The sequence below is a fragment of the Vollenhovia emeryi genome, unplaced genomic scaffold (assembly GCF_000949405.1).
Source record: "Vollenhovia emeryi isolate VEMERY1.0 unplaced genomic scaffold, V.emery_V1.0 DF939146.1, whole genome shotgun sequence".
Classification (NCBI taxonomy): domain Eukaryota; kingdom Metazoa; phylum Arthropoda; class Insecta; order Hymenoptera; family Formicidae; genus Vollenhovia; species Vollenhovia emeryi.
Genome location: NW_011967220.1, coordinates 840973 through 865577, shown reverse-complemented (window position 1 = coordinate 865577; position 24605 = coordinate 840973). Strand labels below are relative to the sequence as shown.

General features: G+C 43.1%; 6 protein-coding genes across 10 annotated transcripts; 3 read left to right on the top strand and 3 right to left on the bottom strand.

Annotated features, from left to right (window-relative positions):
- Nucleotides 1–110: 110 nt before the first annotated feature.
- LOC105566182 (BUD13 homolog) lies at nucleotides 111–3731 on the bottom strand. 2 transcript variants are annotated; one of them, XM_012019982.1, is made up of 7 exons: nucleotides 3606–3731; nucleotides 3363–3489; nucleotides 1698–2633; nucleotides 1203–1470; nucleotides 962–1113; nucleotides 463–647; nucleotides 111–385 (listed from the first exon to the last, which is right to left on the bottom strand). In XM_012019982.1, the coding sequence occupies exons 2-7, from the start codon at nucleotides 3473–3475 to the stop codon at nucleotides 213–215; spliced, it is 1827 nt and encodes a 608-aa protein (XP_011875372.1). In that variant the 5' UTR covers nucleotides 3476–3489; nucleotides 3606–3731; the 3' UTR covers nucleotides 111–212. The 2 variants fall into 2 exon arrangements, with proteins under 2 accessions (XP_011875372.1, XP_011875373.1); XM_012019983.1 differs by lacking the exons at nucleotides 3363–3489; nucleotides 3606–3731 and adding an exon at nucleotides 2882–3308.
- A 1420-nt stretch (nucleotides 3732–5151) lies between these two features.
- LOC105566181 (arrestin domain-containing protein 2) lies at nucleotides 5152–9318 on the top strand. 2 transcript variants are annotated; one of them, XM_012019981.1, is made up of 6 exons: nucleotides 5152–5962; nucleotides 6141–6256; nucleotides 6555–6772; nucleotides 7475–7621; nucleotides 8370–8591; nucleotides 8711–9318. In XM_012019981.1, the coding sequence occupies exons 1-6, from the start codon at nucleotides 5850–5852 to the stop codon at nucleotides 8900–8902; spliced, it is 1008 nt and encodes a 335-aa protein (XP_011875371.1). In that variant the 5' UTR covers nucleotides 5152–5849; the 3' UTR covers nucleotides 8903–9318. The 2 variants fall into 2 exon arrangements, with proteins under 2 accessions (XP_011875371.1, XP_011875370.1); XM_012019980.1 differs by having other exon boundaries at nucleotides 5243–5962; nucleotides 6141–6265.
- Nucleotides 9319–9335: 17 nt separating this feature from the next.
- On the bottom strand, nucleotides 9336–11506 carry LOC105566179 (UPF0235 protein C15orf40 homolog). Its single transcript, XM_012019975.1, has 4 exons — nucleotides 11377–11506; nucleotides 9812–9905; nucleotides 9537–9664; nucleotides 9336–9461 (listed from the first exon to the last, which is right to left on the bottom strand). The coding sequence occupies exons 1-4, from the start codon at nucleotides 11482–11484 to the stop codon at nucleotides 9372–9374; spliced, it is 420 nt and encodes a 139-aa protein (XP_011875365.1). The 5' UTR covers nucleotides 11485–11506; the 3' UTR covers nucleotides 9336–9371.
- LOC105566180 (coiled-coil domain-containing protein 124) lies at nucleotides 11143–13596 on the top strand. 3 transcript variants are annotated; one of them, XM_012019976.1, is made up of 4 exons: nucleotides 11143–11345; nucleotides 12566–12730; nucleotides 12827–13095; nucleotides 13225–13596. In XM_012019976.1, the coding sequence occupies exons 2-4, from the start codon at nucleotides 12572–12574 to the stop codon at nucleotides 13418–13420; spliced, it is 624 nt and encodes a 207-aa protein (XP_011875366.1). In that variant the 5' UTR covers nucleotides 11143–11345; nucleotides 12566–12571; the 3' UTR covers nucleotides 13421–13596. The 3 variants fall into 3 exon arrangements, with proteins under 3 accessions (XP_011875366.1, XP_011875368.1, XP_011875367.1); XM_012019978.1 differs by lacking the exon at nucleotides 11143–11345 and adding an exon at nucleotides 11684–11757; XM_012019977.1 differs by lacking the exon at nucleotides 11143–11345 and adding an exon at nucleotides 12084–12107.
- A 33-nt stretch (nucleotides 13597–13629) lies between these two features.
- On the bottom strand, nucleotides 13630–20098 carry LOC105566177. Its single transcript, XM_012019973.1, has 6 exons — nucleotides 20019–20098; nucleotides 16601–17263; nucleotides 16023–16369; nucleotides 15112–15907; nucleotides 14487–14868; nucleotides 13630–14398 (listed from the first exon to the last, which is right to left on the bottom strand). The coding sequence occupies exons 2-6, from the start codon at nucleotides 17149–17151 to the stop codon at nucleotides 14267–14269; spliced, it is 2208 nt and encodes a 735-aa protein (XP_011875363.1). The 5' UTR covers nucleotides 17152–17263; nucleotides 20019–20098; the 3' UTR covers nucleotides 13630–14266.
- Nucleotides 20024–24605, top strand: LOC105566178. The gene is made up of 5 exons (XM_012019974.1): nucleotides 20024–20307; nucleotides 23301–23585; nucleotides 23693–23982; nucleotides 24047–24176; nucleotides 24338–24605. Exons 1-5 carry the CDS (start codon nucleotides 20181–20183, stop codon nucleotides 24346–24348), a joined length of 843 nt encoding a protein of 280 aa, XP_011875364.1. The 5' UTR covers nucleotides 20024–20180; the 3' UTR covers nucleotides 24349–24605.

Below are 24605 nucleotides of genomic sequence, written 5' to 3'. Positions count from 1 at the left end.
TGGCTGCCGCTTGCCGAAAGCGCGAACATCGGGATTAGGGATTATCGATTCTTTCGCGCTCGAAGCGATCGTGCCAGAAATTAATTAAAAAAAAAAAGAGGACGCTTATATTATCGAAATATTTAAAATCTTCTTTATTAACTCTTCTTTACTAACGATCGATGGAAATAGAATCGGAAACTTCTGTTATATAGTAACATGTGTGAACATGATCACATGTCGGCTGTACTCCACTTATAGGCATCTTCTTGCAGCGCTACTTTCGCATTTTGTGCCTCGAACCACTTCTTCTCGTACCCGTTACTTCTATCGACCCCGTCCCATCGATGACCGGGCTTAATGCCGAATCGATTTGGCGCGTACGAGCCTTGATATTGCGGGGAATCTGCAATTGAAATGATTAATTGACTGTCCTTTTAAAGACGTGCGAGAGGGAGAGAAGTACAAAATCGATCTACATACCTGGCTTTCTTTTCCCCTCCTTTATCTGCTTCTGCTTTATGTACTTCAGCATAGGATCGCCCTCCCTCTCCTGTTCTCTCAATTCTTTATCTAGATCCGCGTCGTCCGCGTATCTCGCCAAAGGCTTGTGCATCTCGTACAAGTCGCTCTTTAATTTATCCTCGTGGTCCTCCACTTGTTTCAGGCTAGGATAAAACACGGACTTGTATTATCATATATTAGCGAGAAAAACCAACAGTTGTCCAGAAAAAGCGAAAACCGCGGGGTAAACCGCTGAGGACATTGTGGTGTACAGATTTCGGGCATTACTAGACATTTTTGGGGCATTAGTGGATGTTATTTGGCCTTGCTGGGGCATTATAAAGAATCTAAAAAGATAAAACAGGATAAAGTAATGCCCAATGGGCATTAGTAGGCATTGGTGTGCATGGTTTTGATCAGCGGTTTACCCCTCGGCAAAAACAAAATCAGAAAGGAAGATAAGAGGAAAGTCGCTCACCCTTTGCCCCATTTGGCGTACTTCTCGTCGATCTCCCGTTGCTTCGTTTCCTGTTCCCGTTTTTCCACCGCCTCCGCTTCTAGATTGCGCTTTCTCCCCGTTTTGTCACGCACAATCGTGGCTTGTCCTTCTCCGGTGATCTCTTTACTCAGCTGAAACAATTCGACGCAAATTTTTACTACCTATATCCTCCACAGATAAAGAACTGCTTCTGTAAATATAACTTCAGAAAGAACATTACCTTGTTAAAGTGCTCTGCCTCTTGCCGTTTATAGGCCTCGGTTTCTTCTCGCAATGCTCTCGCAGCTTGGAACCCTGCTACTTTCCCGTCCAGCGTCTTTGTCGGTAGACCGTCGTGATTTCTGGAATGAGTCCCCGTGTGCCCGCGTTCGGCATCGTCCGTCTCCTCGTCCCACCGCGTCTTTTTCCTTCTTGCCCGCGTATCCGAGTACGATCGGGAGTTACGATCTCTATCTTCATACTTCTTCTCCCGCTTATCCCGGCTTGATCTGCTCAAAGAAATTATATTCATCACTTCGCTAATTCACGTGGCGACAATACACGATTTAATAATCTTCGAAGGAATAAAGGATATAAGAGCCAAGACGGGATGTTAGTGACTTGGCTCTTATACCCTTTATTCCTTCGAATTGTGATTTTACGACAGAGCCTTATGAATTTTGTTAATAATCTTCGTCGGATATCCAAAGTCAAAATTACCTCGACACATCTTTACCTGTCTGGCCTGGATGAACTTTTTTTATCATGGTGATCGTGCCTCCTGTCGTCTCTACGCGAAATGGAACGTGGCGAATTGTCTCTCCGAGACCGGTGCTCGTTACGCCGAGATGCGCTTACATCCGAATCTCTGCCCTTCATACTTTTTCTGCTTTCATACAAATCGGTATCTAGACTCTGCTTGCGACCTTTTCTAGGTGGACTAAGATCCGAATCGCTGTCTCTGTTACCTGAACCTCGGTAGCTTCGTCCAGATGTACCGCGTGCCGAAGTCCGATGTTTCGCACTTCTAGGCGGACTTAAATCCGAGTCATAATTTTTCGGCTTCCTGGGCGGACTCAAGTGAGAATCATTGTTTCTGGACTGTCGAGGTGGACTCAAATCCGAATCGTAGTTCTTCGATTGTCTAGGTGGACTCAAATCTGAATCGTCGTTCCTAGGTCGTCTGCCCGAGTTTGAATCGACGTGCTTGTCTTTAGAACGCTTAGGTCTAGGTGGACTCAGATCGGAACTATCGTCTTTCGACCGTTCGTCCGGACTCACATCCGCACGTTTATTTTTAGACTGCTTAGGTCTAGGTGGACTCAGACCCGAACTGTCATCTTTAGATCGTCCACGAGGACTCGAGTCCATATGTTTAGTTTTGGAATGCCTGGCCCTAGGTGGACTCGGATCGTCATTGGTCCACTTGACACTTGTCTCGTCACAATCTCTTTTCTCTTGACCGACAGCACGATTAATAATAGTTAAGTCGCCTTCGTCATTCTCGGTTATAATTTTCCACCTTTTCTTATCTGTGAAATCGACCGGTCCACGTTCGTCAACTATACCAGCAATTTGAGGGGCGTCCTCCCCGTCTAAAAGGATATCGAATTCACCCTCTTCGACGGGTCTCATATTCTTCAAGTCTATATCATCGTCTATAATTTTTACTCTGGAAAAATACGTCCGCCCGTTTCAGTCAGATAGAAAAGTAATCCAAAAAATATTTGAGACCAAGACTGCTCCAGTTACACGATAAAATTAAGAGATCTTAGTTTCAAAGTTAGATGTTGAAGTAAGTGCGCAAATATTAGTCGCTATGTACGTAAATTAATCTGAAGAAAAAATATATCATGGAAAGACGAGTAATCCAAAGTTTTCAACAATGTCATTTTTAAAAGCAGAAAGTATCGTAGATACCCAGGTAGCCAAACTCTGTCAGGACAGATTTCATCAAATGCCAACTACTGAAGGCAGAAGGACTACAGATTGCACACAGGAACTGATATAATCTGCTCACGTAACAGGACCTGCTCGGTTTCTGCCGACAATCTGTTGACAGCGTATGTTTTACAGACTCTGTTGCCAAGACAAAAGCCAAATGCGGACACAGATGGCTAATGGTTTTTGGTATGAGTTTCCGATACATTTGCTGCCAATCTGCTGACATTTTGCTGCCTGGGTAGTTTTGCTTAAAAAGTATTCAATAATTTCATGTAAAAAAGTGTAAAAGGTAATTTGCGATGATATGAACGTGTTAACATTATGTTTAATCCGCTCATGTGTATCGCATTCCAAAACACTTTCGTGCACAGCTGACAACGTAACCTAACCTAACCTAACTTCGATGCAAAATGTTCATCGTTGGTGCAAATTGAGATACTTGGAAATGGACTCTTACGTTTTCGCTGCCGCGTTGTGCTTCTTCTTCTTTTTCTTCTTTTTTCCGTCACCATCGCCGAAGGACGTGTATCTTCTCAAATATTCCTTCTGACTAATTACTTTATTCTCCATCGTCAGTTTCTAAACTATAAATAATTAGAACGCGCGATATAAATGAGTTGTTAAATTACAATTCACCATTAGGTAAATCTAACTATTTTTTTATCAATAATAAATTGATAACAATGAGGTATCAACGCACCGTTCTATTGTTGACACTTCTAAAGGGAATCGATAACTTGCAGCTAACTTCGCTGCGCGGAGTACGCGGCGCTACGTGCAACGCGTAGCTTGCCCAACGTAGACAACTTCAAGTTCGTTTCGACTTCAGGGACAAATGAAACCTGAAGGTTGTCAGAATTGTCAAACTGTGGACGTAGGAATACCTGGACGGAGCATAATGTCTCGGGGAGGGAAACTTGATCGACAAAGAGGTGGCACTATCTAAAATTCCAAGATTTTTCAACATTTCCAAGAATTGGAATTCCGAGAATTTCAAACTTCATATAGCGAAAATCGAGAATCTCAAAAACTGAAAAGTATCAGGAGAACATGATCGGCAAAGAGGTGGCACTATCAAAATTTCCAAGAATTGGAGTTTCAAGAATTTCAAACTTCAAATCGCGAAAATCGATAATCCCGAAAACTGACAAAGAATCAGGAGAACTTGAACGGCAAAGAGGTCGTACTGTCTAAAATTCCAAGAATTTCCATTTATATTGTGTATTTCTTAAGTATACTTTAAATTTATTGTTATAAGAACAAAATATAATTATATATATAATACACGCACTAATAAATAATCCAGTAAAATCGGAGCTGCAAAAACGAAGGTCTCCAATTATCTCGATATTTGACTTATAAATTAGCACGAAGAAGAAGATACACGTACGAGGAATAGAAACCATCGAGATTATTTCACATTTAAGTTCTATCTTTTTTTTAACAACTGATTTTACCTTAATTGAATATTTATTAAGTCCATCTTAAACGAACTATAATTTAGATTTTAGAGTGAAATTTTTAAATAATTTTATGCTTATGTAAGCATGAAATGTCAGCAATCAGCAAATTGTCAGCAAATTCGCTCAAATTCGCTTAGAACGTGATGTCAAATACCACAGCATCTGTGTCACGATCAGCTCGTGTCTTGCTAGCAAAATTTGCGAACATAACAGTAAATTGACGCCAAAAATGCCAAGCAAGATTTGCACAATGCACAATAAAATCGTCGTCATATACCACGATACTGGCAAAACTTGCTTGGTGTTTGACGACAATTTGCTGTTGCGGTATGTCAGCAAATTTTATTATACTTGTTATAGTGCTGACAATTTGTCGACACCAACCGGTATAATAGAGTTTGTACCAAGTATGCCTTATTTGTAATTCGGCAAAATTTGCTTTAACAAGTTTGGATCAATATATATTGTTATAACCTAATACATTTTGCGCATTCTTTAAATGCTCTTTGTATTATACATACAAATATAAATAGAATTCTATTCCGAATTCCAACACAAATTCTAGATTGTTTAAAATCAACTTTAGACATTAACTAAAAAACTTCCACATTTGTATAATGTTAAAATTGTAGATTTCGATGAATTGTTTCCTCGTTATCGAAATAAATGGGCTTTTTAAAATTTAAAGTGCTAAAAAGTTCCGCATAGGAAAACCTGTTATTTTCGTAATTTTTATTGATCATCGCAATTCTGGCTAAACGCATACAGCGAGACTAATGTAACGCGTATCGCGATTTAAACACAATTCAATGCCAAAAGCAGCAATGTTGATTAGAACACCGCCATTGGCCAGGTATCGGGCAGGTGAAGCCAGGTGAGGCCAGTCCGGACCGGACTGGATGGGAGGTGGTAGAGAAGCAACCGAGGAGGAAGGTAGGGAGCGAAAGTGAGCGCGTCTCCAAGAATGGGCAAGAAGGCGCGGTGACTGCTGCGAAACGGTGACAGAAAACCTCGCGGTGGGCGACGATAGAGTCTCCGGGGTCTCGGCGGATCGCCGTTTCGATCGGATCTCCCCTCGATCGTCCGTCGGTCGCGAAAAGCGCGGACAGCGAGGCGCGGTGGCGGAATGCGCCGCCGTTGAGGAAATCGCGACGACGAGGTGTCTCGTGGTATCGTAGCTGGTACCAGTAACCAGTCCGCCAGCACGCCCCGCAGAAAGAGGGAGATCGCGAGGGACGGAGAGAGAGAAAGAGAGACGCGTGCGTGCCGTGTTACGAACGTGTTGCTGATGCGATGCAAGCCAGTGATTCTCACCTCGGCGTCGCGAGGTAACGCGTGGAAGAAGAAGGCTGCTCCTGCGCGCACCTCGACGTGTATTCAGTGAGCGTGAAGCCGCGGTGACGTAAACGTGCCCGCACGAACCGTCCTTCTCTCCGTCCGCGAGACGCGTAACGCGGAGTATTCCCTACTTCGGCGGCGAGATGACGAGGAAACTCAGCAAGTTCTTGATACTTTTCGATAACACGAATCTACTGTACTTTCCGGGCCACTTCTTGTCCGGCCGTGTTCTCATAGAGCTGGACGACGAAGCTTAGTAAGTAATGCCCCGTAGAAAGTCAAAGGGAATATCGAGTTCACGGTCGAAAAGATCATTTTGCGTCAACAAGTTGGAGGGAAAACATTTTCTTACCGCAACGCGCTAGACTTATATGTATGCGCGCTAGATCACAGTAAGTAAGACAAGATTAATAATGTGGGGTACGTTACCGTAGCGTCTCGGGACTGCATTTCCATGTTGTGGGAGAAGGTGTAGTCCGGGTACGCAGTCAGCGTGCCGAGAGAGTTTACGACAAAGAGAATTACATCGATTTTCGCATGCGGCTGCTGGGTGAGCCAGGTGAATCAATTACATTCGGATTGTACTGCGTGCACGCAATTCCACGATTATGTGCAATTTTACGTGTTAAATCGCGCCTCTGTCTTTAAGTGGCGCGCTTAAATAAATTGCGTATACATACTACACAATAACAGCTCAACAAATCTGTTCTCTGCACAATAATTTGCATTAATATCGTTGAAAATATGACACCTTGACGTCACTTTAACTTAATTGAGATTAAAATTAAAAAATAAGCAAACTATTAACATCGTGCGATCCTTTTCATGAGAAACGCGATGTTTGATAGGCGAAGGACCGTCATTGCTATCTCCCGGAATACATAGCTTTCCCTTCAAATTGGGGTTGCCGTTGGGTCTGCCCTCCACTTTTCTCGGAAAACACGGATGGGTGCAATACTACTGTAAGGCGGCTCTTCGCGAGCCGGGTGGACTCACTCACAAAAACCAGCAGGTCTTCATCGTCATGAATCCGATCGACTTGAATCTGGAACCTCCGATATTAGCGGTGAGCGTTTCAATTACGATAATCGACAGTTTTGCAAAATATACCCGTAGATCTGATTTATCGGCGTGCCTTTACAAATTGGTCGACTCAAGTCGGATAATATCTCGCGGAAAAAAAATAACTATTGCGAATAAGTAGCTTCCTGAATAAACATCTTCACATAACCGATTCGGACCGAGGAAAGTGTTTCGCGCGTGTAATTAAATGAATACCCGGCGTTCATTACCATAACCGGGACCCAAATACTGGTCACCGACCCGTGTGGAAAGCGTTGCGAGTATCTTGACGCGAGATAAGAATTTAAAGAGATTGGTATGTCCGGCGCATTTTTCATACGGACGTGTTTGAGACTCGATAGAAACGCATATAGAAGCATTCCGCTTGCGCGACATTTGTATTGTGTCCCGCGCCAGTTGCGACACTACGATACTCGCCGAGATCGTGATGGAATCGCCGCCCATGTACTCCGGGCGGCGGTGCATTTGCATCTCTAGAAAAACGCATGAGAAAATTTTCGCGTTGGCGGACAGCATTCAATCGGCGAGCATTATTCGCGCGCAGGTAAACGTATCGCCCGGCGAATATTAGCGATCGTTAATTTTCGCGCGCCCCGCTCTCCGTGGTGTCGTTCAATTAATTTCGAAAATTCAACTCGGAAGCAATTTGTTCGGGTGCAAATAAAACGCCTTCGTGATTGAGCAGCAACCGGCGAGACAGGAGATTGAACAGCGCGTGGGTGTCTCCTGCGTCTCGGGCGGTCCTGTATTCTGCCGAGTGAGCCTGGATCGGGGTGGATACGTACCCGGGGAAACGATCGGTATTTCTGCGACTGTCAGCAATCGCAGTAAGGTATACATTGTTGATTAACGCACGTACTCTCTAAAGTCTTTCGAGTGAAAATACTGCTATGAAATCGAAGTGACTATTTACTCATTTAATAAAATTCATAAGGCTCTAATGTGAAAACACAAATACGAGGTAATGAAGGACTAAGAGTCAAGACGGGGAATGTTAGTGTCTAAATAATTTTCATTTTAAGTAAGCCTCACTCAATGTTGTTAATTTTAAATCTCTTGCGAAAATTAACACCTCAGCCAGGGTTTCCTAGTGAGAAATGATTCGTCGATCGACGTCGAAACGACGTCGAATCGACATCGACACCATCGAATTGGCGTCGATTCGACATCATTTCTCACTGGGTTGAACCAGGACCTCCCTCTCACTAGGCGGGTGTCTCACCAATTCGACCGCCGAGGCAAGTGGTAACATTTATCGCGATAAACAGTCCAACGTTGTTTCACGAAAATCACATACCGTGACTAAATTCGAAATAGAACTGCGCGCCATGTTTGTCAGTCCTACAACACGGAACAAATATGAATACTCCTTGTTGCCCTCCCCCCCCCCCGATACCTAATGAAAATGAAGAAACGCTTTTCTCATCCAGTGAATATTCACTCCAACAGAAAGAATATGTCACTTCAGAGTGAATATTTTCACTCGAAAAGTTTTAGAGAGCAACAGATGTGCTTTCGACGCTCGAGAGGCACGATCGCGGCGTGTAAAGTACGCGCAATTTGAGAATTCGAATTAACAGGTGACGATGAAGTCGACCAAGGCGTCGCTCACCGAGACGATACAGTACCTGTGTCGGGGTAAAGTGCTCGCCAGCGAGACTCGCGAGCTGGCCAGCGTTTCCAGGGGGAAGATTCGACCGGGCGAGGGCGAGGAGTGGCTCAACGAACAAATGTACGTCCCACCCTTGCCGCCGACGAATCTGAGAGGGTGCCACTTGATCAACGTTCTTTACCACGTTTACGTGAGTGCCAGGAGAAAGATTATGTATTCTACTTCCAAGCGTGACGCAATTGCGATTAGAAGCAATCGTCGCGGACGAATTCTTGAAATTGATCTCGCACGATTAACGTTTCCCCGCAGTTCGTCATAAGCCCGAAGAGCTTGGACAAAGAAATCAAGTTACAAATACCGATCGTGCTGGCCACGTACCCCTTGAGGCCGGAGAGCGCGCCAGCTGGTACAGCGCCGTCCAAACGGGGCGCCCATTATCCATCGACGCTACCAATCTTCCGACCTTGGCTCGACGACAAGGCCTTCGAAATACAAGAGTGAAAGCTCAACGTATCTATTATTGGATTATTACAAAATTAGTGTCTTCGTAACAAGGTACCAATTTTCGATGATCGCGGCTGCGCCCTTATGATCATTCCGTCAAAAATCTTCATCGATTCTTGTATTGCTAGTCACAGCAACGCTTACATAAAATTTTGAAGAATCGATGGCGATCTTTGAAGATATCTGGTGCAATTACATGTAGCTGCTAAAAGAATTTAATGTACATTAAATCTTACAAGTACTGACAATACGCTAACTCAGTTAATCGCGTGTTCATTTCATAAAGAAACAGATGTATAAATTGTATAATATTGTATAATATAAAATAATTGCATAACCCCTTTTGCGCCAAGCTCTGTGCGGCAAAAGTAAGGATAGGACCAACTAAAAATACATATTTATAAGGAACTATATGTTAGATTGGAAAACATTTTTCGTGATGGAAAAATTTATTTTTGAGCAACATTTAATTATCCATCTCCCCTTTCAACTTCGCCAAAACTTGATCCGCTGTAGTTCCCGACACTACAACCACCTTCTGCCGACTTCGAGATCCCTGGAAAGAAAGGAAAGTTTAAACACATGTTAGCTGACAAAGTTGATGGAGTCTCGAGTTAACTGGAATACTAACCCGGTTCAAGGATACGTCGGATTTTCTTACTCCAAAAACCGAAGCTAAATACTTGACGAGTTCGGCATTAGCTTCACCTTCCGTTGGCGGGGCGGAGATTGCAATGCCTACCGCTTCGTCGGAAATATCTGTGGATGTTTGCTTCTTTAATAATAATTATGCGATTTTGTTAACAAAATTATGTTCTTTCTTTTGCAAGGAATACACGATAATACCGGAACATGCGCTTTCTTGGTTTATAATAAAAAGGAACTGTATCGAACGATATTTATTACCGGTTACGTTGTTACATTTCGCTCCGGGTTTGGCCTGAATTTTAATCGCAACATTTCCGTCTTTATCTAAGACCACAGGTCCCGTAGATGGATCCTGCAAACAATGCGCTAATGGAGGCAATTTCTCGACACACTTGGCGTGTAAAAGCGCGGGCAAGCAATCAACGTCCCGTTGGGTATCTATTATTGTTCCCGGAAAAGCGAGAGGTTGAGTGATCACCGCATAAATTACCGCGTTGTTTCTTAGAATTGTTGCGTTCTTGTGTGCAAGAACCATAAGTATCTGTTAGCATCACGTAAACTTTCAGCAAGCTGATAAATCAAATATGCACGCTTCCCGTTGAAAAGTTTCCACGGTATTTTCGTGTAAAAAAATTTTTATATCAACTTTTATTTGTAAGATTCTCGGTAGTCTGCTATCGAAATATTAGGTTGAAAATCATTTATTTGGATTAATATGTATAATCTCCCATATAGCACACAATATTACGTAATATATCAGTAATATTATAATATTGCAGTGATATTACATATTGCAGTGTAATATTACAGTAATATTACTGATATAATACATTTATTACATTAATAATACTGATATATTACATAGAAATATTACACAGTAATATAACAGTAATATTGCTGCAATATATCAATTCCAAAGTAGCGCAAGCTGATGTCAAATGACTTTTTAATTACGTTTCATTACGTTTTATTACGTCATGAAGATGCCATGAAGACGTCAATTGATGTCACGTTGCTTTAAACAATTATTGAAGAGATTATACAGCCTGTGACCATCTTTTCCGTAGGGCCATCATTTACCCTAATCTAATTCCTTGTGCAATATTACTTGTGTAATATTACAGTAATATATTACAGTAATACTTCCGATATATTTCATTGTAATATTACTGTAACTACTATAATATTACGTGCTATATGGGCCGTAATCATTTCTGCTCCAAATAGCACAAGTGGTTGTTATAAGTTCAAAAAGGAGTCGTTTTTTAAAAAATCCTTTCTAAATTAGCGTAATATCTGTAGAAAATCATTTCTCTCCAAACGAATTCCTTTCCGGTGCGAATTCTTATAGGGTGTAAAAAAAGTTTCTTTCGTGTCTGAAAAGGTTTGGAAATTGGTGACGTAAGAGCAGAGTATTTTTGAATTCAGAAACTCGGGAAAGAATTTTTTAACAGTTCTCTCTGCGATCTGAGGCATCGTCCCGCGTACAGGACGCAGCAATCAAAGATTGGGAAAGAGGTGAGATCTTACGACGCGCCACTTCCTGCCGCGCACAACACCTCGACCACGTGCCAAGTGACAGCTGTCGCAATTGCATCCACGTGCAATTGTTCCGCGCGATAACCTCGCGACGAGGACGGAGAAACGGTCGCGTGGTTGGCAGCCGTGCGGCTAGTTACTTTCAGTATCAATATACAGAGTGGCCGGAGATGGCAAGGGCAAGGTGTACATAACAGAAAATGTCACGTTACTTTCGCGACAGGTGATCGAGCATCGCGCGGTCGAGGAATCGGTAAGTGGCAGCGTCGAGACCGGTCACTCACGTCGGTGCTCGCCGCCCTCGGCGCCTTCGCGCTCCTCGTCGGGCGCTGCTTCGACATCTCACGCGCGACGATTAAATACCCGCGGCCGCCTTTAAACCGCGTAACCATGTGCCTCCGCGCGAGACCGTTTATCGTCCGCTCGCGGAGATCGAGAACGCGTCGCGCGTGATTTCTCTCGCACTATCACTGGCCTCGGAATGTCGATTATTTTGAAGCCTCTTAACCTGGCTCTCGACAGCTCTCTCGCTATGTCGGTCTGTTGCCAACGCAAATATAGTGACATCGTGAAACACACGTGCCCATTATTTTCTCATCTCGGAGAAATACGGGAGAAAACAAATCGGACGAAAGTTCGCGAATAACCATCGAGATTTACATCAGGTTCGTGCGTTCACGCGTCAAATGTAATGAAATAATCTCCATGTACAATGTGTACAATGTAAATTGTGTTGAACGTAGGGGAAAGTCCTCTATTGTGAGATAGGAGTCGAATATGAGATACAATAGGTTTTCAACGTCCAAATTCAATCACAAATCTTTTTTTCGCAACGATTGCACGATCTAACAATAAGTTTCCCACTAAACAGATTTCACTCCAAGGGCAATAAATTCGTGGCGGAACCAACAGATGATGACTATTAATTCAGCAGAAACTCCGCTATCTCATATTAGGATCCTATCTCACAATAGGGGACTTTCCTCAATTATATAAAAGTTTATATGTGTAAACGGTAAGTGTGTGGATCGTCGAACTTTCATATTTTGTCAGAAATATCGGAAATTTATGACTCGATTGCAATTTAGATTTCAAGTACTATTCGGAGCACAATTTTTAAGGACGCTACAAAAACTTTACAGTGCTTTTGAAGGTCTTGATGTTATACCTGTGAAAAAAAACTAACATTGCGTACGTTGCAAACCGTAAACATAAGTAGACAATACTATTTTCTGTCATTTGAAGGCTCACAAAGTTAGCAGTTTAGTCTAAAACTGCATTTTCTCTCTGTAAAATTATTTTGAGGAATACAACTTAGAGAAATCAGTCAATTGATCATTTAATATATTATAATAATGTACATCGGTTATATGTGAGAAAGGTTTGTGTAAAACACAATGTAAACAATGCGCAGACAATCCGTGTGGATGCAATCTTGAAATTTACCGTACAGTCCTGATTTACATATCACAGATCAACATGCCGAAGAAGTTTGTGGGTGAGAATAGCAAGGCGGTTGCTGCCCGGGCTAGAAAAGCAGCGGCCAAAGAGGCCGAGACTGTCAAGAAGGCGAAGGAAGCGGAAGACAAGGCGTGGGAGGATAATGATAAGCAAGTGTTGAAGAAGAAGCAGAAACAAGTACGCATCTAAAATTAATATCGACAAAACATTGAATATAAAAAAAACAGACAATCGGTATTCGGAGAGCGGTAATGCACACTTTGTTACACACAGGAAGAAGTCGAGAAGAAGCGCCAGCAGCAATTAGAGAAAAAGGCGGAGGCGAAGGCTCTGCTCGAGAAGGAAATGGCGAATATAAAAGTCGGTGGCAAGCAGCCGGCGTCGAAAGTTACTAGAGCCGAAATCGTTACTATCACTGAGAAACGAAATCAAGTGGCTATGAAGAAGAAAGAGGAGGAAAAGCCGATCGAGGAAAATTTGAACAGATTGATTTTAGAGGGTGAAACGGCTCACAGTGTGGACGAGGCTATATCTGTTTTGAGGTAATTACACTCGCTACATTAGAGTGCAATTTACGTAAAATCTACGTAGAATTACAGGCGACAACTATATTACTTAATTCCTTTTGTTATCTCGATTTGTTGTATCATATTCTTTTCTTTTCTTTTCAGCTCAAAGGACCCCGAGATAGATCGACACCCGGAGAAACGGATGAAAGCCGCGTACACGAGTTTCGAGGAGCGAATGATGCCGATAATTAAAGAACAAAATCCTACTTTGAGATTGAGTCAGTTGAAGCAGATACTTAGAAAAGAATGGATGAAGTCAAGTGAGAATCCGCTTAATCAAACGTTACTAAATCATTGATGGTCATCGATATCAAACGAGCGCGACACGTGCTTGCGCATCATTGACTGATTAATTATTTAATTTTTTTAAAATAAATGCATGATCATTGCAATGTACATTGCGATGTAATCGTCTGTATACAATTTTATTTGTAAAATGTATAACTTATATTAAAAAGTACTGTATATGAAAAATAACGATTTAAAGCATCTTTGGTAAGATCTATATGCTGTTCCATAGCCTCTGTTCAGTATTTGCTAGATCACTTTGAGCAACTTTTTTTTGTCTGGTACGAAGGAGCAAAATAAAATTTTGAATACAAATCATCTATTTAAAGTGGAAAGGCATAATATTTCGTATATTTTATGCTTTCAGCTTTAGCTTTAGTCTACTTATATTGATGAGAGAATACTTATATTGATAAGAATTCTCTCAAGCATGTAAAACCTTAGATTTAAAACGGAATCAGATATTTCGATACAGTATGTATCGAGTATTAAAACGACAAAATTTTGAAATGTATAAAAGTTCTTTCAAGTGATCTAGACAAATGGGACATTTTTATATTTATTTTACCTGTACATTTTTTCCGTATATATCTGTATAAAATTTGGCACATTTCACGAGGCCACACAAACTTCATCGATTTATCTTCCGTCCGATCGAATTGAGTCTTCTTGAATTATCTATACAAAGTATCTTATCTTTTTAGTTAAATATTATATCTGACTGATACTTAAACGTTAAATATTATAGCTGACTGATAATTAAGCTAATTGATAAGCAGTTTGTTAATTGCATGAATCGAAATACAAAATTTCGATATAATACAGCGTTTTAGACATTATTTCTGGAGTCAGGAGGTCACTGTTGCCATTTTTTGTTCTTCCACAAATCTATAAAGCAATGTATCATATGATTCAGTTGTTGGGGGCATTCAGTCATTGGACTGTGACCAGCCATTGGAATAGCTTCGAGGAAAGCCTTCACCATTGTCTAAAAAGTTCGGGTTAAATTAGATCTTGGTTTCTGAAAAAGTTGTCTAGTTGTACATATATAATTTTAGTTTCTAACATAAACTCACCCTTTCCATTTGACACTCTTGTACCAGCGACACATTGTTGTCTCTTAGTCCATGCACCAGAAGCGTTGGCGTGCATATCTTCCTGTGGAAGGCATAGTCACCCTCCGGCCAGTTCATGCCGTTCAATACGTATTTCATGTGCGAGGGCCACTGCTCTATCGATTCTTGACCGCAATAAGGATGCTGTCGGCCCCGCGCAGAATAGAGAATATCTCGATGAAGACCGCACATTAGCAGGGGCGCGAGAATCGCCCTGAGACAACAATGACCCGCGCATTCCGTGCTCGGCGGAGAGAGAGGAGTCGGGCCGCCGCCCGATATCAGCACGAGCTGATGGATATTGCTATCATATTTACAAGCTAACGCTGTGGCAAAGCTGCACCTGCAATTTATATTCGCGTATATCAATTTTAGTGAAAGTAATCATTCGAGACACAAATTATTCAAAATTAAAAACGGAGAGAGTTTTCTCTTTTAAACTTACTCTGAAAATCACGTAATTGTGGGACAACATGGCATTTTGAAGAACTTTATGAGAATATTTTGAAATTTTACCATACATTATGTACAATCAAGTAATAAAAGAAAGGGCTCCATAGGTAGGGAAATTAAACAAACATCTTACCCGTAATTATGAGCGACTAAGACGCACTTCTCTCCAGGTTTAAAAGCGTAATGCTGTAGGACAGCGTCCAGATCCTTGAGTAACTTGCCGAATTGATAATCTCTAGAACGTCCGGGCGCTGAGCTCATGCCGTGCCCGAGCATGTCGGGAGCGATGCAGGGGTAACCGAGGGAAGAGAAGTATTGCAGCTGATGCTCAAAGATTTCTGCCGAGGAACCAAAGCCGTGTAAGAAAACTATGGTTGGTTTCCTGTTCCTTCGAAGCGTCACCGAATCGCGGGGGCTCCGTTCAGTGTTTTCCTGCGAGGAGATTTCATCGAACCATTTCTTGTAAATCTCCTCGAGCTCGATGGAAGGACTTTCCGTTAATTTCACGCCGACTTTTGACGGCGTTTCGTCGTCCATGTGTCTGCTGCTGCTTCGGAATTCCAGGCGTAGTTTCTCGAAATCAGTCTCCGTATTTTCCGTATCCTCCAGTCGCTCCACTTTCCAGTCGGGATCAGTCGACGATGTCCCAAGTTTCGACGAAGTTAGCACAATATCTTGGGAGTCAGTCCGACGTTCTCTCTCTATTGGAATTGTTTTTTCCAAATTTTTCTCGGGACTATCCTCCACATTATTCGCCGCAGGGCCTCTTCCCAACTTCTCATCGATAATTTGTAATAAAGACTGCTCAAAGCTGGGTTCTTGATCAGGCAGCTGAAACTCGATAGTCTCTACGCTATTTATCCCGGAATCCACGCAATCCAGTTTTTCGGAAGACATATTTTCCGTCGGTATTCCAAGGTACAAGCCTGCTGTTCATTAAAACAAGTACAAGAGCAATCAATTTTATCGTGTACAAGAAAGAATTCGAAAAGGGTATTTGTTAATGAAATGATATATGTGTAATCTCCTAAACGTATCACTTACTGTGTTTTCGTGTAGAACAATCGAAAGTCAGAGAGGCCAGTTCGTCCGTCGAACCGACGAAAGCGGGATTCACGTAACCCTCGCCCACCGTAACTCCGGCGAGTTGCTTTTTGCACTCGTTTTCCGGAGCCCATTGCGTCTTATCCGCTAGGAGACGAGGATTGATATCGGCTCGAAAGGAACCGTCGTTGTCCTTTATCGAAACTTTCTCTTTGGATTTATCGGGCTGCGATTTCATCAAATTATTTTTTGTTCGCTGCCAAGAATGCTGAACGCTATTCCTTTCTACACCGGTTATATGCTTAACAGTATCGTCAAGCACCTCTTCCAGAAGCGTATTGATGTACCTGATAAAATTTAATTTTCATTTTCACACGAGTCACCTTTTTAATTTATCACATAATATAGAAAAGAAACAAAGAAAAATGATATTGCACTTAAGACATATTTATGCAACATTATCATTTCATTCTTGATACGAAGATTATTATTATTCATGTCAAGATATCGCGTTTAAGATATAATTAAATAGATTCCCTGGCGTTTTATTCCACTATTGGTTAAATTGGCGAACTTACCTCTCCAAGTCCTTGACAATTTGTTGCTTCGCGTTCTGTTCGAACGGCTGGCGATCAGTCGTTAGTGTCGAAGGTACCGTCGAATCGTTGGCGCGATCGAGTTCCGAGTTGTCTCGTAACTTCTGCAGATCCGCGGAGAGCCTTTGCTCCAGTTCCTCGATGCCGCGCGCGGTTTTCTCGGCCTCGCAAAGGCTCGTTCGAATGCGATTCAATTCCGCGGATATTATTCGCTCTTCGTTGGTGCTCAGCGCGCCGGCGGACTGGCGGAAGGAGCATCTGCAGTTTCCGGACGAATGCGGCCTCCTGGTCCACCGATTGAAGAAATTGTCGTTGACCGACTCCGGCCGGTCGACTGCCGTACTCTCGTAGTACCAGCCGCTTCTCAGGGTCGGCCTGAGAACGCGCAACGTGCGTCGCGGTGCCACGATAAAAAAATCGCATTCGGGCAGCTCGATCCTGCCAGGACTGACTCGATTCCGATTCCTCCAGCATTCGAAGACCTTGCCGTACCAAGGAGACCTAACTGGAGTCTCCTCTACCTCCGTTGCCATCGTTTCTCCCTCGGGGCCCGCGGCCGAATCATAAATGCATCAGCATAGCCGATTTTCGAACAGCCGAACGCGCGACTGCCATAGCACCGGCATATATTTCCTAGGTCGCTGCCTATGAAATGAATAATATCAATGTTATATTTAGCGCGTATAAAATCTCTATTTTACTTATCTAAATAAATTGGGATTTTTGTTGCCTCTGCGATGTATTTACCAGATAGCACACGTAGTTCTATTCTTCTGGACTACTCTGGGAAAAAAAAGATAGTTAACGACCCATTTTGGGGCCCACAATTAGTAATCGAATTATTTGGATTGTTCGTAACTCTAATCTTTTACGAATTTTATCCCGCGTAACTAAAAATTGCAATTAGCAATTCTATCTATATCCAAGATTTTTAAGTAACACTAATCAATTCTAATTATTAGCTCTGTCGATATTCAGTAACGCAAAAATAATTTTCACTTAAGAGGCACTAACCGAAATGTTAAGTTGCTGAACTACAAAAAAACGATCAAAATTTTTCTTAAAATAGAGTTACGAACAATCCAAACAATTCGATTACTAATTGTGGGCCCCAAAATGGGTTGCTGTCTCTTTTTTCCCAGAGTGCAAATGTTCTTATTTTCAGAATATTCGAATTAAATATTCTATATATATATATATATATATATATATATATATATATATATACAAAGAAGAACGTTTCTAGAATAATCGCGGAGAATGTCTTTGGAATATTCATTCAGAATAGTTTTTGAATATTCATCGAGTTTATGTATTGCACATTGTCTATTGTGTAATACATTTAACCTATGCAGAAGGCAGTGAAACCTGTGGTCATACCATATATAACGCTATATTCGATTGATTATTCTATTCACATTTGAAAAAGATTTATAGTAGCGCCAGTCGAATGTTCCACGAACATAAGATAAATAACAATGATCAAGCTTCTAATCGACTATGACTGACGATGTGTTTTTAACACAGAAAATTTTTCTTTTCTTCGACCAATTCAACCACCGAGGCATATAATGGTGAGACGCCCACCTAGAGTGTAGGGAGGTCCAGGTTCAAACCCTGGCTGAGGTAATATTTTTCGCAATAAATTTTCTGTGTTAAAAACACATCGCCAGTTATGGTCGATTAGAAGCTTGATCATTGTTAGTCATTTGCTGGCGTCAAATAATTCTTGATGTTATAAGATAAATATATAAGAATGACCTATGGAATATTCCACATATTCTTGAAGAATACTCTTAAAATGTTCATAGGAGTGTCTTGTGCTAGCTTCCTTGTAACCGTCCGAACTGATTAAGTAAAAAGTACATACGTCCGTTCAACGATTCATTCAATTTTGTGAAAAGTCTTCTTACGAATTTAACAGTCATCGACTGGTCAACAGTAAAATTGCTGCCAGTCATCTCAAATACCGCTCAATACGTGTTCGGATCGCGAATGTTATAATTACGGATCGGCGAGTTTTTATTGCGCAAAGAGCGACTTTCTCGATTTGCAACGCTTTTCCTGCGTGTTCTCCGTATTCGAGCGATAAGATTTCCCCGCAGAAAAAAACGAAAGCGTCCTTTCCACGGTCGAATAATTCGAAACGACTTCGGAGGCGTGTTATTTTCGAAAAGTGAAAATCACTCCGATACACGCGCCGTTCCGAACTCGTTTTTTAAAAGGCGATCGTCGTGCTCTCGCGACAAGTGCGAAATCGAGCTTCGGAACGAGCGCGATAATTTTAGGCTCGTAGACGGAGTCTAGCCGCGAATAGCTAATTGCACATTCTTCTACAGCGACGTAAGTCTAGCCTATCTATCGGAACAATCTCCTATTTAACCGTACCAGGAAAAAGTATAGCGTCTCAGAGCGTATAATGCGCGTATAATTCGATGATTTCACTTTTTTTCGCAGAAATTCGTGCTATCGAATACGCTTTTCGCTCTTCCAAAGCTTCGGCGAGAAATAAGGGCTCATTCGCAATAAGAGGATTAGGGAACAAGAAACTAAACGTAAGGAATTAGGGTCAGGGAATTAAATTTCGACCTGTGGAAAACCAAGAATTGGGAATACCTTCTTCCTTTATTATGAACGCATGTGTGCGTTTGCATAGATCGAAATTGAATTCTCTATACACAAATCAAAGAAACTCTTAAGCGCTTAAGCAGAAATTTGGGTATCGGCTTTTTTACCGTAATTTTATATGGTGAAGAAGGCACTGTGTTGCCGAAACGCGTGCATATAAATTTTATATACGGTTAAAATATTGAAATTAAATTTTATTTTCGCCATCGAACGCCCAAATTTCTGCTTGTCAATGCTATTTGTTTATATCGAATAATTTGAATTCTCTATACCTAAATTTGGACCCGTGGAAAGCCAGGAATTGGGAATACCTTCTTCCCTTATTGCGAACGCATGTGTGGCTTTGCATAGATCGAAATTTAAATTTCTCACATTTTCTTTACTTCTAATTTCTCACATTTAATCCCTGGTTCGTCATTCCTCTCATTGTGAACGAGCCCTCAGATATTATTATCGTCGTAACGATTCATAGCGATTATTATCGTCAATTTGGAGCACATTAATCCGATTGGATTGAACGAATTGCTCACGTAGGAGCAGTTTCGAATGGATTTTTACGCAGACTTGTGCACAGTCATATCTTTGAATGATCGATGACTGACGCATACTTTGAATCTCATTAGACTTCAACACTTTAATACATACGAGGAGCCGATTGTTTTCGAAAGTACCACCTCGAAAAAGAGAGCGGACGGAATACTCGTCTATACAGTCGATTTCTAAAGATCACCAGGAGACCCTTCCAAGGGTACTCTGCGGAAGTATCAATTACCTTTCTCAAGCGGGGCAGCATGTGCGTAACAACATCGCGCACACTAGTCTAACGAACGATACTTCACGACACTTGGCATCAAGGTGGCACAATGTAGAAACGTTCGCTTCGGCCGTCTTCGATGTTCTCGCGGGAGCTCAACAAGTGTCTCGCAACAACGTGATGCGCCCGGACGCGATCGCTCGCGTTCCGCCGACCACTCTGTTTTCGTCGAGAAGCGTCAACGACACACGCGATGCTGATGATGGTGGTGACGATGATGATGATGAGGAGGAGGAGGAGGAGGACGGTACGTCAGGACGCGGGCGTCGTCCATCGGAGCTCGCGGTCGCGCGGACTCGCGTCGAGTGATACCGCGGCGGGGCGTCGCGCATCTTTTTTTTTTCGTGGGCGTTTCTCAGCCGGCAAATTAAGTCGGGAAAATTGAGGACGATTAATACTTGAGGCACGCAGCACGTCGGCTTACAACGGCGGCCATTGTAAGCCTCGAGCACACGGACGGGGCCAGTACGTTCGAGAGAGAGAGGCCTGCTCGGTCCCCCTACCATCGGCAGGGAAGTCGTTCGTATACAGGGCGTTTAGAAAGTCCGCATCGAGTCTCGCCAACCTGCCGCTGGTTCGCTCGAGAATGGAATGTCCGGTACGTGCATATGTTCGCCGACACCATGTTGCACCTCGGCAAGTCGTAAACTTCCAAGTTGCGAGCGATGACTGTGCTCTCGAGGCGTTGTCCAACGTTAATATTATTTGACAATGAAAAGTCGGAGCATCGTAGGTACGAGTGGCAGAGACCGAGGAGGGCTGATCCCTACTTTGCCGCCACCCTTTGACAAGCCTCTCGTCGACAGTTTTGTGTACGTAGTTCTGGTAGCGGTACTCTCCCTTGAACGGAGACTCCCATGACCGGAAGGGACCTTATAAATCGCGATAAATCACGTACGTGCGACGCGAGCGTGAAAGATTTTATAATCGTATGACCCATTAAAGCGGCCCGCGATGACTGCCACGAACACATGTACAGTAAATAACTGTACCGAGACACCGGAGCGAGAAGACGTACATTGGAAAAAAATCAGGCTGATAACGCAACTTTCAGACGCAATCAGGCTGCTCAAATAAACGTTCCTTCCCAAGAATGCAGGGATAAATTAAAATTCCGAGAGTCTATTTATTCGCGGGCGACTTTATCGATGAGTAACGCAAATAAAGGAAACGATAGGATGTTTCCTGTTCTATTACCCAGGGGATTGTGATAAGAGCCAGTGTCGCTGACCCATTCGATCTCATCGCTCGATACTCGCTACCAGCGGATCGACCGTTCACCTCCGAAACACCGGGCTCGAAGCTCCGATCAAGACGTGCCAAATCATTCAGTTTACAACTTCAGTGCCTTTGTTGACCATATCTGGCACTTTCAATAATACACTGAGAAAAATCTCCATCGGATAAACCAATTAAATAGTGTTTCCGATGGTTAATTTTTCCGATTACGTTTTCCGATTAAATTATGGATACCTCCGATGAAATTGCAGTCACCGATGAAATTTGAAAACCGATTATATTTTTCATCGGACATATAATTTAATTGGATATGTCCGTTTGTTACTATGTAAATGGATTATTCGATTATATTTAATCGGACATTTTTCTCAGTGTACAGCAAATTTTTTTGCGAAAAATATTACCTCAGCCTCTCACATTCCTCAAAAACATTGAAGTTGTCACCCTAGTAGCACAGTGCATTGGCTAAACGTTGGCCCAACACAACCAAATATTGGGCCAATGTTTAACCAATGTTTGTTCAATGCACTGTGCTATTAGGGCAATCACTGCTGGCGACATGGAGAATATTCTTGTCAGTTGATCGTTCAATTTAGTTCGATCGCAATGAAGCGAACGCACCGCGGGTAACGAGACGAGCCAGCGTAATTGTCTTGGAGCGCGCGGTAATTAAAAAGAAAAATTCGCGCGGTAGTACACATGTGCGATAATGACACGTTTTGAATAAACGTGTTTGCGGAACAAACGAGTCACGAGATAGCGCTCGAGGAATATTACGTGGAAGAAAGGTGCAAGTAGTGAACCCGCGACGTCTCCGCGCGCGGGTAGCTAAAAATAGAGAAGCGTTCGAACGGTAATACGCGCGAGGAAAATAGAAAATCCCGTCTGCATTATTAATTTCTCCGTATCGCCGTAGTTTGTTGAACCACGCGCGTATCTACGAGCGCATCGCGAATATCGTGTCTGCAGGTAGCGCGGCCAATATTATCATTACGAAAGTGTGTTTTAGCGCGTTACTCTGCGACCCCTGCCTTCGTTACGCCGGGGCTCTTGGGGGAGTCGACCCGGCGGATAGCGGACGACAGCTTCGCGGCGGCCGGCGCGGCGTTTCCGCGATAAGCAGTGCAAATTTGACGTTGGCGCTCCGTTGCCGTGAGGCAGATAACAATTTACGCGTTAATATATTAGCCGACGCGCGACGACGTATCTTTACGAGGGCGTACGGCGCAAACATTTCCAACTAAGACTTTGACAGCGCAAACGCTGTCGGTAATGGTCATTAACCCCGCAGCCCCGGGTACGCGGCTTAAGGTATAAAGGGTTGCGTCGCTCATCCCGGCCGATTACTCCGTCCGAGAGAGCTCGGCGCTATGGAAGTGTCGCACTTGCTCATCGTGCATCTCCTCGTCGGCCTGGGCGCGCTGCCGCTGCTGGCGCGCGCCGAGGGGAACGCCGCCGAGGCCGCCGGGGGTGGCACCGAGACGGCGATCACCGATGACCAGCAAAAGGTGTACGACGAATGCCGGAATCCGGACTACAAAAAGTACGTCAAGTGTTTAATGAGACCGAAGAGGCACGGTCATCACACGAGCCACGGAGACGGGCAGCCGGAAACTGGTAGATCACCAATCGCTATAACAATCGGGGATATATAAACATGGGAATTCGCGTGCCGTTTGCGGAAGCCTCCGTCCGAACGTATTATGCAACCGCAGCTGTTGCACGATCGCTTAGGGAGATAAACCGTCGTATTAAATTAAAATTACTGCATCTTTTATAACGTAACAGACGCAGTTGCGCAACGCAACGCTGGTCATTAGCGCGGCTTTCAAGTACGATGGATAAGTACAAGCGATATCGCGAAACGGCCTTAATCGTTGTACGCATAATTATATTTGATTGTCTTACGTGCTGTACCGGCTAAGTGCCGTTCATTTTGCTCGCGTTATTCAAGAAAATTGTGCTGCACTGCTGCAAGCGGTAAGCAATGAAATTCTGCAGATCCCACTCACTGTCTGGAAGCGTGTCTAAAAAAGTGCGACCATCACGCGGATCATGATTGCGAGAAGAAGTGTGGGCACTGCACAAAGAAGACCAGGCACAGGCATCAGATCATCACGGAATACGAGACGGAATGCGTATCGGGGAACTGCAGTCCGGCCAATGATGGGCTTAGGACTACCAACATAACGACGAACATCGGCATTAACAATATCATTAATCCTTTCGGTAATGGTAGTGGAATCTTGGACAATCGTACCGGACCAGGCTCCACAGGCTGCTGTCGTGAGTCTCAAAGTCTATTTATTAATTCATACAGGATCTAACTCATTCCCCTCTGTAACTCAATAGACGAAGAGGAGTTTAATAAAATTGAGCTCATTTCCCGACAGCGCCCGGTAGTCCCTGCCACCCTGGTAGTCCCCCCTGCCATCCCGTACCTGGGGGTCCCTACCCGGTGCCCTATCCAGGGTCGTATCCAGGGTTGTATCCAGGGCTCTATCCAGGCTCCTATCCGGGGTCCTATCCGGGTTCCTATCCAGGCTCCGTACCATCGATTCCTATAGTACCTCAAGTCTCGTTAGTACCGCAAATTACATACGGAGTAGGAATCGGAACTGCAGGTGGATGCGCGTACAATCAGTGGCTTTGCGTTCAACAAACGGGCGTCCAGGGAGTGCAGGTAGAACACATCGTATCTTGAGCCAGTGGTATCCTTGATGTATTAAAAGACAATATAATCGTAGCTCCCAAGTGTGCCTGACTGCTCTGGATGCGGCAATCCTGTCTTACGCTACAAGTGTGATGTAAATTGTTACGCAACTTATACCAACGCGGCAACTAAGTCACCTTGTAAGAGCCCGGACTGCGCCAGCGGTGAGCGTTTGTCGTTGACTCATTAATCAACACCAGTCATCGCTAATTAATCTGAAATTTAACGCGACTTTCTCGAGTTTTGTCTGTAATCAATAGCGCTGACATCTCTACTTTTATTCGCGCGCGTTACGCAGACGCAATATTGTTATTTTACATTTTAGGTTCCACGTAAAAGTATCTCTGGTCCAACCGAAGGTCCAACTTATTAGGAAAGGAACAGAGAATATTTTATTGATAGTTTGTATTGTTTATATTTATGCAAGCCCAGCTAACAGTGGTGGACTCGATAAGAGATTGTAGCCGTGTAGCCCTAGATTTACCGTGAAACAGTCCCTCACGTACTATTCGCTGAAATAATTTCCTATGTAACGGTCAGTTTTTCAACATTAACTTATGAAATAAAGCAACATTATTTTTCTTTTATAAAAA

Coding starts and splice junctions, on each gene's coding strand:
- LOC105566181 (XM_012019980.1), top strand. CDS start 5,850: ATGACGAGGAAACTCAGCAAGTTCTTGATACTTTTCGATAACACGAAT. Junction 6,773..7,474: donor TGGAACCTCCGATATTAGCG/GTGAGCGTTTCA, acceptor GTGATTGAGCAG/CAACCGGCGAGACAGGAGAT. Junction 7,622..8,369: donor CTGTCAGCAATCGCAGTAAG/GTATACATTGTT, acceptor TCGAATTAACAG/GTGACGATGAAGTCGACCAA.
- LOC105566182 (XM_012019982.1), bottom strand. CDS start 3,475: ATGGAGAATAAAGTAATTAGTCAGAAGGAATATTTGAGAAGATACACG. Junction 1,114..1,202: donor AGGCAGAGCACTTTAACAAG/GTAATGTTCTTT, acceptor GAATTGTTTCAG/CTGAGTAAAGAGATCACCGG. Junction 386..462: donor GGAGGGGAAAAGAAAGCCAG/GTATGTAGATCG, acceptor TTTCAATTGCAG/ATTCCCCGCAATATCAAGGC.
- LOC105566178 (XM_012019974.1), top strand. CDS start 20,181: ATGCGCCCGGACGCGATCGCTCGCGTTCCGCCGACCACTCTGTTTTCG. Junction 20,308..23,300: donor GGAGGAGGAGGAGGAGGACG/GTACGTCAGGAC, acceptor GAAATTCTGCAG/ATCCCACTCACTGTCTGGAA. Junction 23,983..24,046: donor CGGGCGTCCAGGGAGTGCAG/GTAGAACACATC, acceptor ATATAATCGTAG/CTCCCAAGTGTGCCTGACTG.
- LOC105566180 (XM_012019976.1), top strand. CDS start 12,572: ATGCCGAAGAAGTTTGTGGGTGAGAATAGCAAGGCGGTTGCTGCCCGG. Junction 12,731..12,826: donor TGAAGAAGAAGCAGAAACAA/GTACGCATCTAA, acceptor TGTTACACACAG/GAAGAAGTCGAGAAGAAGCG. Junction 13,096..13,224: donor GAGGCTATATCTGTTTTGAG/GTAATTACACTC, acceptor TTTTCTTTTCAG/CTCAAAGGACCCCGAGATAG.
- LOC105566177 (XM_012019973.1), bottom strand. CDS start 17,151: ATGGCAACGGAGGTAGAGGAGACTCCAGTTAGGTCTCCTTGGTACGGC. Junction 15,908..16,022: donor TTGTTCTACACGAAAACACA/GTAAGTGATACG, acceptor TTTAATGAACAG/CAGGCTTGTACCTTGGAATA. Junction 14,869..15,111: donor TTAGTCGCTCATAATTACGG/GTAAGATGTTTG, acceptor TATAAATTGCAG/GTGCAGCTTTGCCACAGCGT.
- LOC105566179 (XM_012019975.1), bottom strand. CDS start 11,484: ATGGTTACGCGGTTTAAAGGCGGCCGCGGGTATTTAATCGTCGCGCGT. Junction 9,906..11,376: donor CGAGGGCGGCGAGCACCGAC/GTGAGTGACCGG, acceptor CATTGTTTGCAG/GATCCATCTACGGGACCTGT. Junction 9,462..9,536: donor CCGACGTATCCTTGAACCGG/GTTAGTATTCCA, acceptor CTTTCTTTCCAG/GGATCTCGAAGTCGGCAGAA.